Source organism: Lampris incognitus, chromosome 14 (assembly GCF_029633865.1).
Source record: "Lampris incognitus isolate fLamInc1 chromosome 14, fLamInc1.hap2, whole genome shotgun sequence".
Taxonomy (NCBI): Eukaryota; Metazoa; Chordata; class Actinopteri; order Lampriformes; family Lampridae; genus Lampris; species Lampris incognitus.
Window position 1 is genome coordinate 20,701,768 of NC_079224.1, and position 15,269 is coordinate 20,717,036.

Genomic DNA, 15,269 nt, shown 5'->3' on the forward strand with positions numbered 1-15,269 from the left:
CATGGCTGATAAGGGCTTCCTTATCAAAGACCTGCTCGATGAAATAGATGTAAAACTTGTCATCCCTGCATTTTTAGGCCCAAGTGGACAGTTTAGCTGTGATGAGCTCACAGACACACAGAGTATTGCTGGCTTGAGAATACACGTCGAACGGCCAATAAGACGCATAAAGGAGTACCACATTTTTGATGGAGCCATACCCCTTTCACTAAGTGGAACAGTCAACCAACTGTGGACTGTGTGTGCTCTCCTAACAAATTTTCAGGGACCACTGTTTTAAACCTTTGTTAAATTCAGCTGACAAGAAAATAGTGCACACAAACCTTAGATAGATTGAAACATATTTAGCTTCATTTCAGTACAGTCCCATTTTTAGCCCACACCTTGAGATGAGCAATCACTATCTTAGTTTAGTAAACAATTGAAGATTTGAGTTGGTAGCGAGTTCCAGTTTATTGCTACAACAGAATGACAGTTGACCGAACATATTTTAGTTTAAAATGAACCAACAGTTTTGTTAAAGTTAAAGGACAAAGAATGAAAATATTGTAGATTGGACAATCTAATGTATAAATATTGAATGTACAGTATAAAAATGAAATGTATCTTATTTTTATTTTATTGTATTTAAACAGCTTCTTTGAATACAGCCCTGTGTGTGTCTCTCTCTTCACTGGCACAGGAGAGGCAGAAAGTACTCGAAAAAGAAAAGATGCAGCTTAGTTTTCATATTGTGGTAAATGACGGTAGGTGCTCGAGGTTGGTAGTCCAAACCATGTTTGCTGCTGGCCCCGGCTGTATTGATTTCCGATTGGGTAAGAAGGGGGCGTGGCTAAGTTCCCACCACTTGTTTTTTTTTATCCAAGATGGCCGCGGCGTGAAATGGGCGTATTGCTTTAGCTTGTTCAGTAGCAGATTCAATCTTTGTTGCTATAGTGATAGCCTTATCTAGCGTTAGATCGGGTTCAAGTAGCAGTCTCTCTCTTAAACGCTGGCAAACTACATGCTCAATTAACTGGTCGCGGACCATCTCATCCATTTTATCAGCAAAGTCACATTTAGTAGCCAGTTCACGCAAAGCAGCAACGTATTGCAGAATAGTCTCATGCGGTGCCTGTGTCCGAGTCCTGAAAATATGCCGTTCGACAACGACGTTGGTCTTAGGTGTAAAGTAAGCCTGTAAGGCAGTAACAGCAGAAGAAAATGTCTCACCTGTATCTGGTAATGTGTAAAAAATCCGTTGTCCCTCAGTACCCAGACAGTGTAGCAGAACAGCGCTCTTGCGAGCCTCAGGCAAGGCATTTCCAGTTGCACTGATCACCAGTAAGTAATTGCTGAATATCCGTAGCCATGTATTGAATGGCAGTGCAGGTTCGCCCGGGCAAAGCAGGAACATCGCGGAAGAAGGCACATTCACAGCCATTTTCAGAAAATATCAGCCAAAAGCATAAAAACAATCTTTGGGTACACTCGTCGCCCGTTTGTAAGTGTTGGATGGTGCACAATCACGAGGAGGCAGGTCGGATTAGAACGGACGTTTACTTAATTCTAGGATCATGTAGGCAGCCATGATTACATTCTCTGCTTCACGTCAAAACAGGAAACAGCATGTTAACATAGTGTAGCCGGTTATTTTCTTGCCCGGTGCGGGATTCGATACGCAGCGTACTGCACCACAAGTCGACGTCACTAACCGCTCGGCTAAATGGTCAGACTCATTAGCTAGGGACTAATGCGTCTTCTTGGTGGTTTACAGTCGTCACCCTCCCCGGAAGCGCGCCCTCGCGCTTTGTTATTCCCGCGCTCCGAAGTGACATCTGAGGATCTGCACACTTCCGGATCCCACCGCTGCCACCAATGTAACCGGTTATTTTCTTGCCCGGTGCGGGATTCGATGCGGGTGTGCTGCACCACAAGGCGACATCACTAACCGCTCGGCTAAAGGGTCAGACCCGTTAGTTAGGGACTAACGTGTCTTGTTAGTAGTTTACAATAGCACCACCTAGTGGTGCAAGAGGGTAACATGAATATCAAATAAACAGAACGCAACAATTACGCCTTTGCTTTTTTTTGCATTACACTACCGCTCGCTCGCTCGCTAGCTAAACTGCTAGCCTCGGTGGCTTCTAGACACTGACAGTCTTCTTCTTTCGGCTTCTTCCCCGCGACAGTAACGTTAATATTAGCTAATAAGGAGTCTTTTGGTATCCATGTTGACTAGTAGTGGTGTTCTCAAAACTTAACCTCTTGAATCGTGTACACGGCTTCCCATGTTGTAACCACATACCTACTCACGAGTTCCATTTGAAGGCAGAAATAGTTAGACGAGAACTACGGGATTGCTGTTCGTCGTCACAACGATATGAGCAAGAACCACCCCATTTTAGCCCGTCTTATCGACTGTGTGAAGTTTTGTGGAGTGTTAGAGGCTAGCTGATGAAGACTGGATCAGATTATTGTGAGAGCGAAAACCTACTCAATTTTATTTGATAAATGCAGGTGTCTCTTTACATTCAAAAGTAATTGTGAGGGCAAACTGATAGATGACAATTTAGCTGTTTATGACCACAGTGGATGGTTCAGTCATTGTAGAGCCAAAATGACTTTATTCAAGACATTTACAGTGAAATCCTGGATGTAGCTTTCCACAAATACTGTACGGTAAGTAGTGTAAATACTAATAAGACACGTTATCCCCTAGCTAACGTTATGACTGGCAGCGGTGGGATCCGGAAGCGTGCAGATCCTCAGAAGTCTCTTCGGAGCGGGAATAACAAAGCGCGAGGGCGCGCTTCCGGGGAGGGTGACGACTGTAAACTACTAATAAGACACGTTGGCCCCTAGCTAACGGGTCTGACCCTTTAGTCGAGCGGTTAGTGATGTCGCTTTGCGGTGTAGTACACCCCGTATCGAATTCCGCACCGGGCAAGAAAATAACCGGTTACAGTAACCTAATGAATAATCCTTTTCTTATCTTGTCATCTTGTGGTTACTGGCGGTATTGCTATGTGAAGTGACCAGAAAAAAAACAAGTTGTACAATATGACAATGTTAATTAGCTAGCTGACTTGGGTTGATTTTGTTATGGCTCGCCCACCCCGCGCCCCGCCCACCCCACGCCGGGAGCCAATCGGCTCGTCAGGGCCGGGCTTAGTCATCAGGGCTGGGCTTAAGTTTGGTGGCCTCCCACGTGCCCGTTGTCAGTTCGTGTTGTAACCTCCCCGCACCCGCAGTAGCGGCCACTCTCCTCTCACGGTCCTTTTCTCTACGAACTCATCCCAGCCCTTGGTTCATGTTTTTCCCTTGCAAAGTTTCCCCGTGGAAGTATCCTGTCGTGTTCCCGTTTGGATTACCCGCGAGCCTTTTTCCCCTTGGACTTTCCGTTTTTTTCCTTGTCGCTCATTGCCTTCCTATGTCTGGCTATTTGTACGCGTAAGGAATAAAGTACGCCAGTTTTCGGCTAACCCCATCTCTGTCTGGTGTCGTGCGCTTGGGGTCTTCCACAAACCCTAACAGATTTACCGATTGAACGGGTCACCGTAGCCATCATCGCACCAATTGCCTCCCCGAGAGATTTGTCAGGAGCCGCCACCACAATTGGTGTCTAAATTCAGGGTTTACCCAGGTTCTGCACTGGTCTCTGAGACAAACTTCAGGGTTAAAAATTACATGGGTTTATAAGAACAAATTTGTATGTATGTATGAACGATTGATGAATGAGGCCCCATGTTCCTCAAACCATTCCAGAACAATGTGTGCAGTGTGGCAGAGCACATTATCCCGCTGAAAGATGCCACTGCCATCGGGGAATACCATTGTCATGAAGGGGTGTACTTGGTCTGAAACGATGTTTAGGTAGGTGGCACATGTCAAATTGACATCCACATGAATGGCCAGGCCCAGGGTTTCCCAGCAGAACATTGTCCAGAGCATCACACTCCCTCCACCAGTGTGTCATCTTCCCATAGTGTATCCTAGCACCTCACTTCCCAAGGTAAATGGCACACACATACATGGTCATCTACGTGGTCTAAAAGAAAACGGGACTCATTGGATCAGGCGACTTTCTTCCACTGCTCCAAGGTCCAGTTCCAACCTTCACATGCCCCATTATAAGTGCTTTCGACGATCGGCAGGGGGTCACCCTGGGCATTCTGACCAGTCTGTGGCTACGCAGTCCCATATGCAACAGAGTGCTATGCCCTATGTGTTTGAAATCATTCCTACCATAACCATCATTAAATTTTTTGTGACTTGTGCCACAGTGGACCTTTTGTCGGTTCAGACCAGATGGGATAGCCTTCATTGCCCTTGCGCATTTATGAGCCTTGGGGGCCCAACACGCTGTTGCCATTTTGTGCCTCCTCAGACCACTGTCAGTAAGTACTCATGACTGCTGACCGGGAGCACTCCACAAGGCTTATTGTTTCAGAGATGCTCTGACTAGACCCAGTCGTCTGGCCATAACAATTGGGCTCTTGTCAAAGTTGCTCAAGTCTTTACTCCTGCCCATTTCTCCTGCATTCAACATGTTGACACTGAGAACTGATAGTTTGCTAACCATCTAATCTACCCAGATGTTGACATGTGCCCTTGTTTGGAGATGATCAACATTATTTGGTTCCCTTGTAAGTAGTCATAATGTTTGGGTTCATATCTATATTGATCAAATGATATAGATATGTGTGTGTAATTTTCATGGGTGTTTTATTTAATTTCACAAAAAGCACAACGAACTATTGCGCTCTTATCGACAAAGTACCCGGAGATGACTTTATGTAAATGAGCTTTTATTCATATCTCTCAGCTGTACATGTCCACCTGACTGTCAAGGCATTGGAGAGCGCAGTTCTGGGTTTTGGCGCTTTTTCACCTAATATCTATCTCCTTTCTGGGCGGGGTTACATCCGGTCAACAACAAGTAGTTCCGTATCAACAGTGAATGATAGAACATTTATCAATACACAACATTCCTCCCCAGAAACTTTAAACCTCTCATATTTTCATCTGAAACACAACAAAAAAAAACCCCGTTTTCCACCCACTGTTGTGCTCGCGCACCAGAACCTGACCCGTGTGGCGAAACCCAAGACAGACAGACACGAGATGACTTCTAAGTCTACAAAGGGGGGTTTTATTGTGGGAGGGAAATGTATGGTGAAAAAAGGCGTTCTGTTAGTGGGATGTGTGAATAAACTATGTGTGGTGTCCCGTGGTTTGCGTGTATAACTATGTGGGAGTGTTTTTAGCCAATGTGTGGTGCGGTATGTATATGACCAGGAGGTGTTGAAGAAATGTGCGTGCACCTGGCGAGAAAGTCCAGTCCGTGATCCAAGAGGGGTTGTCCGAGAAAGTCCAGGTCCGAGATCCGGGAAGTCGAGTCCGAGAGGAGGGGTCCAGGTAGAGGGACAAGGGGGGAGATCGCAGGAGAAGTCCGGGGAGAAACGTGAAGGTCGCTGGGGACGAGGGAGACGCGGGGAGCCGTGGAAATCGCGGAGGGAGAGTCTTGGGAGGAAACAGAGACACGAAGATAAGACACTGGGGAATAAACAGAAAGCAAGGAACGCTGGAGGGCTTATCAGAACTTCACCGCAGGGTTCAGTACGTCGAAGCACTGAGAGACGTTCTGGGAGGCTTTTTGTAGAAGGCTGCCTGATTGCCACAGGTGTGCCTGATGGATGATGGCAAACACCTGGTGCAGTGCAGCGCTCGTCTCAGAGCGCGAGCCGAGCGCTCAGATGTTTCCGGCACGTCCGAGCTGGGGGAGTGGCTTGAACGTGCCGGGGAGGCAGCTCGGGGCGGTGTAACCACAACACCCACAGCAGTGACATTCTTTTTCCTATTACAGTCAACACTCAATGAACAGTTGTTTACAATCAATGAACAGTTGTTTATAACCTATGTTTCTCCTAAGCAGATTACAAAGTTAACCTATCAGGTGCTCGCCTGTTTCGCTGTGGTCTGGTGCGTGGTGCTTCAGTAGCGGCAGGTGCTTCATCACTTTCCAGTTCACCACTGGGTACCACCTCTGTTTCTGGAGCCCTGACAAACACATGTTCTGCAATGTCAAATTCTGGGTCTCCTGTGTTGTCTGTGGTCTTATCTGTGATCAACTGGTCAATGTGTTTCTTGAGGGTTTGCCCCTCTACCTTGACTAAGTAAGTCACTGGCCCTAGAGCTCGCTCTATCACCCCTGGTTTCCATTTCTTCCCATCCCCTCCCCAAAAATTCCTAACCTTCACCTTCTGATTGGGCTGAAGGGTTCTAGGACTGCCTGTAACCCTTGTGTGTTTCTCTTGCATCTGTGCTGAGAATTTTGGCTTTATCAGCGACAACCTGGTTCGAACCTGTCTTTTCAGAAAGAGCTCAGCTGGGGTTTTCCCTGTGGTTGTTAATGGAGTGTTCCTATAACTAAACAAAAACTATCAATGCACTGTTGCACTGGATACCCATATTCCTTCTGCTTCTCTAAAGACTGTTTAAAAGTCTGGACCAACCTTTCTGCCTGTCCATTGGAAGCTGGATTGTAAGGAGCGGACTTGACGTGTTTGACACCATTTTGTTCTAAGAAGGTTTCAAACTCCCTTGACACTAGCTGTGGGCCATTATCTGAAACGACCACTTGGGGGAGACCCCACGCTGCAAAGAGGCCCCTCATTCCATCTACTAGGGCTGTAGCTGTAGTACTGGTCATAAGCTTGACCTCTGGCCAGCGCGAGTATGCATCACTGACCAAAAGAAACTGCTGTTTCCCTTTTTCTGCAAAATCGATGTGGATTCGTTCCCATGGTTGCTCTGGCCATTTCCATGGGTGTACAGGCGCTTTGGTGGGCAGGGGTCTGTTTGCTTGGCATAAAATACAGTTGTTTACCATATTTTCTATTTCCTGATCTAAGCGTGGCCACCAAAAATGGCTTCTGGCTACTGCTTTTGTCTTCACAATGCCCAAATGCTCTGCATGCAACTCTTTCAAGAGTGTAGGTCTCAGTGTCATGGGTATGATTACCCGTAAACCCCATAACACACAGTCGGCTTCCACTGTGAGCTCGTCACGTCTGTTCCAGTATGGCTTTAATTCTTCATCTGCTACATGTTTAGTCCATCCTGTCTGTATAAAATGCCTAACTTTTGTGAGCACCCTGTCTTTATCTGTTTGGATTTTAATATCTTTGGCTGAGACTGGCATTGCTTCTAACCAAGACACTCTGTACTCTGGGTTACTCGTTGGTGCTTCTCCCTGTACTGGGAGCCTGGACAGACCATCTGCATTTGCATGCTGTAAGGAGGGTTTGTAGACTATGTCATACTGATAGGCAGAGAAGAGTAATGCCCATCTCTGCAGGCGGGCAGCGGCTAACGCTGGCACCCCTGTTGTTGGCCCTAGAATCTTCACTAAAGGCTTATGATCCGTCACTAATATGAATTTCCTTCCATATAAGTAGTCCCTAAATTTTTGTATCCCAAAAATGATGCCTAGTGCTTCTTTCTCAATTTGAGAGTAGTTGATCTCAGTCTTGCTAAGCGTGCGTGAGGCATATGCGATTGGACGTTCACTACCATCCGCCATTCTATGTGCCATCACTGCTCCTAACCCATAGGCACTTGCATCACATGCTAGTAATAGTGGTAGCTGGGGGTCAAAGTGAGTCAGCACTGTGTCTGATGTTAACTGGCTCTTGGCCTTCTCAAAGGCTTCCTGGCACTTAGTAGACCATACCCATGGCTTGTCTTTCTGTAACAACTCAGTCATAGGCTTTATGATAGTGGATAAGTTGTCCATAAACTTCCCATAATATGTCAGTAGGGCTAAGAATGCTCTCAGTTCTGTGACATTCTTTGGGGTGGGAGCATTTGCTATGGTTTTTACCTTCTCTTCTATGGGGTGTACCCCTTCCTTGTCTATTTTGTGCCCTAAATATGTAACACTTGGCTGGCAGAAGGCACACTTGTCTTTGTTCACCCTTACACCTCTGTCTTGTAACCGCTCCAGCACTCGTTCTACATTTTCCCAGTGTTCGGCTTTTGTTGTCCCTGTGATGAGTATATCATCTAAATAGCACACCACCCTTGGCAGCCCCTGTAATACCTGATCCATGATGCGTTGGAATATTGCTGGGGAGCTTGCTACTCCATATGGCAACCTGTTTAGATGATACAGCCCCTTAGGTGTGTTTATAGTTAGGTACTGCTTGGATTCATCATCCAGCTCTACTTGCTGATATGCTTGTGTGAGGTCTAACTTGGTGAAATACCTGCCACCTGCTAGTTTAGCAAACAGGTCTTGTGTCTTTGGCAGAGGGTATTTGTCTACCTCTAGCCATGGGTTTATTGTCACTTTATAATCCCCGCATATTCTGACTTCTCCATTTGTTTTGGGGATACATACTATGGGAGTAGCCCATTCACTATATTCTACCGGGGTCCATACTCCTTTTTCTTGCAGTCTGTCTAGCTGCTGTTCTACTGCTGTAGTCAGTGCATAAGGCACTGATCTTGCTTTGCAAAACTTGGGCATGGCGTCGCTAACCACCTGTAACCTTGCTTTTACTCCTGAAATGGCCCCCCTGTCTCTGGAAGTATTTCTGATACATCTCAGTCAGTGGATCTACTACCACCGGTACATGATTCACTCTAGACCAGTCTAACTTTAAGAACTGGATCCAGTTTCTACCCATCAGTGTTGGCCCATGTCCCTTACACACTAACAAAGATAGCTGTTCTGTTTGCTCCCCACACTGTACTTTCACTTGGAATTTACCCAACAATAGAATCGGCTCTGAAGAATAAGTTTTTAAACTTACATCACATGGCATTAGTTTACACTTGCTAAACCTCTGTCTGTACAGTTTCTCATTTATGATACTCATGGCTGCGCCTGTATCTACCTCCATTTTGATCTTTACACCATTACATCTCACCATGACCATATATGGTCTGACATATTCATTATCATTTTTAGGCCTACCGGTAACGGCAAACAACCCCAAGTCTTTTTCAGTCCCTGTTACCTCAATGATGGTCAGCTTGTGGGTTTTGTTGGAGGCCCTGTAGTCCTCATCATCAGTCTCTTCCTCCGATGCACTTTGCTGCTCGTGGGGAGACTCCTCCCTGGTGATGTAGCGAGTCTGCCTCTCTGCAGGATTTGCCCTCCTGCTCGTCCTAGGTCCCCGTCTGGAGCTGCCGCCTTGGTTGGCCGTCTCCGACTCCGATGATGCAGTGGACCTGCACGCCCTCTCCAAATTGCCCTTCCGGTTGCAGGCTCTGCACTGGAACTCTTTGTACCTGCATGTCGCTGCTTGATGTCCCTCTCCGAGGCACCGGTAGCACGCCGTGTCCCTGGCGCCCTTTTTCATGTCGTGTGCCGCGTTTCCGCGCGCACTGGCGCTCCCTTTGTAGCTGCTGGCTCTCACAATGTCTGTTCTCAGCGGAGCTTGCTGGAACGCTCTAAGACTCGTGGATGTGCACTCAAAATTGTTCACCGTGTCCATCACTTTAGACCAGTTTAGCTCTTGTCCATAAGCAGCACTCAACAGCTTAGTTCTCAGCTCTTTACTACTGATACCATATACTAGCTGATCTCTCAGTTCTTCTAGCGTCGCGCCAAATGCGCAAGAGGCTGCTAACCCTTTTAGCGCGGCAACATACTCGGCTAGAGACTCACCACTTTGTTGCTTGCGGGCACGGAAGCTATAACGTTCGCTAAGGACATTCTTCTTTGGCACATAAAAGTCCCTCAATGCTTTAAAAATATCAGCTAATGGCGTTTCCGATGGCTTCTTTGGCGCTACCAAGTCAGTCAGTAAAGTGAAAATCTTTGCACCCACCACGGATAGGAACACAGCCCGTTGCTTCCCCTCCTCAATCCCGTTGGCCTCGATAAACTGTGCAAAACGATCCTCGTACGTGCTGAAGCTTTCGTTAGCCTCGTTGAAGCACAGACCCGACTCACTGCTAAACACAGCCATTTCGTGACTGACGTTGCTAGTTGCTCCTTTGCTTGCTAGCTAGCGCGTTGCTCCGGTTAGCTCTCTCTTCTCTCACACCTTTTTCTCCGTCTCAGAAGAAAAAGTTTTAGTGGAAAAACGAATCCCCCTCGTCGCCAGTATTGCGTTCTTATTGACAAAGTACCCGGAGATGACTTTATGTAAAGGAGCTTTTATTCATATCTCTCGGCTGTACATGTCCACCTGACTGTCAAGGCATTGGAGAGCGCAGTTCTGGGTTTTGGCGCTTTTTCACCTAATATTTATCTTTCTGGGCGGGGTTACATCCGGTCAACAACATGTAAACAATAAGTAGTTCCGTATCAACAGTGAATGATAGAACATTTATCAATACACAACACGAACAGTATAAAATAACATAACGTTTCTTGTCTCAGGGTACAGCTGTGGACTACCTGTGGTCCTTGGTTTTAATACTAAAACCACTATTCATAGATTAAGCCCCTTTATATCCATTTCACCCATGGCAACAGAAATGCCGCAATACTCGTCACGCTTCGTTTAACATTAATTAGTCTATCAAGGTAATCCGCTGAGAAATCAGTTAGTTGCAATTCATCTGAGTGTGACTGCCACTTTTTAGGCTCAGCTTGATATCTGGTCCAATCAAACACTGGCAAGAGGAGGTGGGAAAGAAAGCCAAAACTAGTGAAAGCGGGGTAAAAAATAGTTAATTCTTTAATAAAAAATACATCTATAAATCCGGCAGCACAAACTTTTCTTACACAATTCCATCAACCCAGGGAGAGAGGGAAGAAAAACAACAAAAGCAAACTGTACAAAAAATGATGGGAATAAAACCGTTTCTGGGAAGCAAATGCATAGATAAAAAAAATTCAACAAAAACAACAGCCAAACAGTGATCCCTAAAAAAAAAAAGAACAAGTAGAGTTTCCAAAGAAAGTGGAGATTAGGACTACAGGAACCCCAACAGGCAGGGCTCTACTACATCAGAGCTTGAACAATAGAGTGAAAGCACATTGGTTTGGGTTGATGGTGACACCACAAGGTTCACTTCAGTCATTCTAAGACATCTACAGCAGCTTGGTATAGGAGAGAAAAACAATTCAACGAACAAACAAAAACATCCGATAAAAGTTGCTGATGAGCACTGACAAGAGATTAGCTTTGCCATCCCTCTTATCCCATCTTTAATCACTGAAAGGTAATTGAGAAGTCAAGCTTCTATAAAAGCTAAAGAAACAACTTTTACCCAACGCTGAGGACACAAACTGCGTCACCAGACACCTTATACTCAAAACACTCAAGTGAATTGATTCGACAATGGGCAGCGTTTCCTTTTTTTGGTCATAGAATTATTGGATAATGTTGCCATGCAGCAATGGAAAGCGCTATATTTACAACTGGATGGTATTGACTGGTGTACTTATGAAGAGGTTACAGGTTTCTCTAGCAGCCATTTCGGACACAGGAAAATAAACTTTACTTGAGGCCACATCAAGAACATACACCCTTGACAATTGTATTTCAAGTGAGATTCACATGCCCGTTACCCCTTGATTCACCCTTTACGCACACAGATATAAAGGCCCGGTGTGACAAAAAATGCACTTTATAAGAAGCCCTGTGAGATTTTCTGCCCACTTTGGCTCTGATCAAAGCTTTCAAATTGGTTTGGGTTCGCCATGCCGACTTGTAGCGAGGGTGGTCGGGTTCAAAAACGCCAGCAGCATCTACGCTTGGAAAGTTCACGTCCGGTCACGTACTGCAGTCGGGCTCAGTCAAGCACAGAGGTCATGTGGATGCCCTTTGATATTATCACCCTCTTTCAATTACACTGCATTTAAAGTGATATGAAAAAGAACCTTACCCAACCTTATCAGCTGGAACAGACCCAAGCAGATCGACACTGTGCCAGCTTTTTTTTTTATCTTTGAAACGTCTTTTTTTTTTTTAAAAAAAACATGTAAAAAGTTCAGAACATAAGTGGTGACCAAGCAAAAAAAAAAAATCACTGCTGACTGTAACAAGACCTTTAAAAGGAAAAACAAAATAGCCAACATAAAAAGTGCACCCTGGTGTACCTTTTCCTTTGTAAATCACTGCCTCTGAGGGCACGTCAGGGGACAGTTTCTGCATGTTGGCGTGAATGTCTTGCTGTCGCTAACAGCCTTTGTGCTCCAGGCACATGCATGAAAAAAAAAAGGAAAATAAAAACAACAAGCTGGCAGGACAGCTTTCAGCTGATGCACAGTAGTTCTTGTATAGGCAAAGTGCTTAGAAAGAAAGGAAGAAGACGAGCAAGTAAATCTGGGACATGGGAACTTTCCTCTGAGAGTGGGTGGCCCCTTTTTTGGTGGCCCATATATTCGTAGACCGGTTCCTCAATTCAGAGAGAATACATTAAAATCAAATTTGGCTTGTCCAGTAAGGTATCAAGGAGAAAACTTTTTTTTTCTGCCAATATCTTTCGCTGAACAAGTTTTGAACTAAAATATATATATAAAAAAAAAGAAAAGACATAAATCAGAAGAAAACATACCAATATATTCGACATACAGAATAGTCACCAAAAATACATTAAACCTCTTTTTTTAATGTACTGTATACTGCGTGTGTGAATGCCGATTCTTCTGTAGATCTTGAAGAAACTGAAAACCGCTCTGCTGGTAAATAAGAAAAAAGTTGGACCAGCTTTTTTCTCCTCTGATTTTCTACATTTAGGTCAGCACCAGCCTACGCTGACCTTCGATTTCTAGTATAATGAGAGCATCATAGCTTGAAGAGATGAAACAATACAAGGATGCTAGCCAATTTTCCTCAACCAACTCATGCAAGTATAAAACCCCCCTAAGTGACAGAGGTAAATGTTCTTGACTGTGGAGCAACTCTGATGGCTGCACAGTATTTACTTTTAGCACCACCATAGGATTTCAGGAGCTGTCGACATAAGGAAATAATATCCCAAGTTTTCAGTATCAGGAACTGTCAACAGGCAAAACTGTTCTTGAACAAAACGGTGTTGAACACGGAATGAAACAATATTTGTTGTCTACTTTATTGTGTACTGTGCAAGGAGCATGTTTTGTATGCTAGGATCTCAGCACCAGCTATCGCCAAAGGGTGGTACGAGCCTCCGCGAGCAAGTGGTACTGGATTGCCTTTTCACAGATTCCCAGAGTGATTTGTTAGAAAAAATTACAAAATTAGAAATGAAAATCCCCTTCGATTGTGAAATGTCACGCCAGAAGATTAGAAGTTTTCAGTCAAACAACTCCGATACTTGGCATTTCATTTTTTTGGCATGCTGATGCTAAACATGGAGTGTTGAGTTATCTTGTGACCGCTTTAGCAGAGATTTGACTTTTTAACAAAGTGCTATCTTGTGCTACTCAGCTAACTGTGGGACGTTCTCACCTCTTACTACTCACTTCTCAACTGATGCTCCATTGTCATTGACCACATACAGAGGGAAAATGTAATTGTGGAGTTGGTCATCAGCATAACTGTGGCAGTGATGGTTAGCAGTGAGTGGATCTTACAGAAGGAGTCTCATGGCACCCAGGATCTGTGACTATGTAGACTTTTTGTTGGGGTGATATGATGCATTGAGCGCCCACAGCTCCAAGCCTGGTCTTGGCTAGGTGAAAAAACAGAGTTGGAACTGGCTCACTCAGTGTCTTTGTAGAATAAGTTGGGTATTTATCATGGCCATCAAGCTTCTTTTTTTTTTAAAAGAGAGTGGAGTGGGCATATAGTGCAACTCAGACTGTAACTTCTGAATCAGAGCCATGTCAATCTAATTCATGGGAGCCTCATCCCACAGGTTGGGTTTCTGTATGTATGATGAGAATGAATGAAGCCATGGTGTAGTCCATTATTTCGTGCTGGTTCACTTGAATCCTCTGTACTTAGATCCTGGTCTTCTAAATTGGCTGTGTGTCCGAAAAGCCAAAACAGGAAGGCCAGGAGCAGACTCCAACCCCTCAGGTTGACTTTTTGTTGAGGATTAAGTTCAACCTATGCCACAGCTGTCAAAGGATATCTGTCACCGTCTGCTAAAAGTAAAAAAAAGAAATTATTATATTAGAAAAATTACAGTAAATTTTAAAATATATCTTCCTAATTTAAAGGATAAGGAGCTTTGGATTTTGTTGACTTTGTGTGCCTCTGTGGACAAAAGTGGTTGTGTTTTGTGGAAGAACAACCATTTTGCATAAGCATTGCCCCTTGTCGCAATGGATCTACATTCACTCTGTGGTAGCGCACACATGATTTTAAAAGACAAGAATGACAGATTTAATGGTGTTTTGGAGAAACAGCTGTTGGTAAGCTAGACAGAGATGATGTATAATCCATCTCTAATTGTGGCTATCCCATCTGTGTGCTGTAATCCAACCAATGGACAAGCATTTGGAATCATTACATACCTATAGCAATATCTAATCTTCTTGCTGGCCATCTCATTTGCTTATGTCGGTCATAGAGGCATCGAAATTAATTTGCGACTAATAAATAACGAGTAAAAAACTCCTTGTAGCAGCTTTAACTTGTACCTATCCGAAGTAGATACTTATTACTGTTATTGCAACATGCAATAATCGTTATGCTCTGTTTACATTCAAATGACCATTTAGACCATCTAAATTACCATATCTGTCCAAGCTCCTCAGAACGGTCATTCTTCACCAGCTGTTGCCTTTCCTTAACCAACATAAAATTCTACACAAATTCCAACCAGCTTTGGTCTTTACAGAGTAGAGTCCCACCAACGGCAGCTGTTGGATAATTGTTTCTCACTGCAGACTCTGGAAATTGTGTCGTCTTGGTGCTGCTTGGGCCTTGGGCAGCCTTAAACACAGTACATCATGTACATCATGCCATTTTGATCGACTGGCCTACAAACTCAAGTGTCAGCAATAGAATCTACTCTGTCAGTTTGGGTAATCTCTTCTCCTCTATGGTCGGTTTTCCTCCTGTAGGGTTAAACAAGGGTCAATATTTCTACTCATCCTCCCCTCAATCTACAGTGTATGCGTACAGCGTCCGAGTCATATTATCTGGAAATGCAACTTTATCTCCCTTTGAAAAAAAAAAGAAACATGACTAACACAGGCTGAACAGTGTTAGGGGCTGTCTTGAGGACATTAAATGTTGGATGGCTCAAAATTTCCTCCGACTAAATGAGATCTAATCTTAAATAGCCCTGTTGCCCCTTTCAAATCCTCAAAATTAAGTGCTGATACCGCGGGCAAACTCGCCGATCTTTATTATGCCCTGTGCCAAGAGCTTATGGGGTGTTTT

At 44.5% G+C, this 15,269-nt stretch overlaps 1 protein-coding gene across 3 annotated transcripts in view; it reads right to left on the reverse strand.

Annotated features, from left to right (window-relative positions):
- Positions 1-10,179: 10,179 nt before the first annotated feature.
- tnk2b (tyrosine kinase, non-receptor, 2b) overlaps positions 10,180-15,269 on the reverse strand; it is a 48,544-nt gene continuing 43,454 nt past the window's right edge. Inside the window, exon 17 of one of the 3 annotated variants that reach the window (XM_056292669.1) lies at positions 10,180-14,020. In XM_056292669.1, the coding sequence (XP_056148644.1) occupies positions 14,014-14,020 (7 nt within the window). In that variant the 3' untranslated portion in view covers positions 10,180-14,013. Of the gene's footprint in view, positions 14,024-15,269 lie in introns of all 3 variants that reach the window. The other 2 variants (XM_056292668.1, XM_056292670.1) reach the window with 2 other exon arrangements.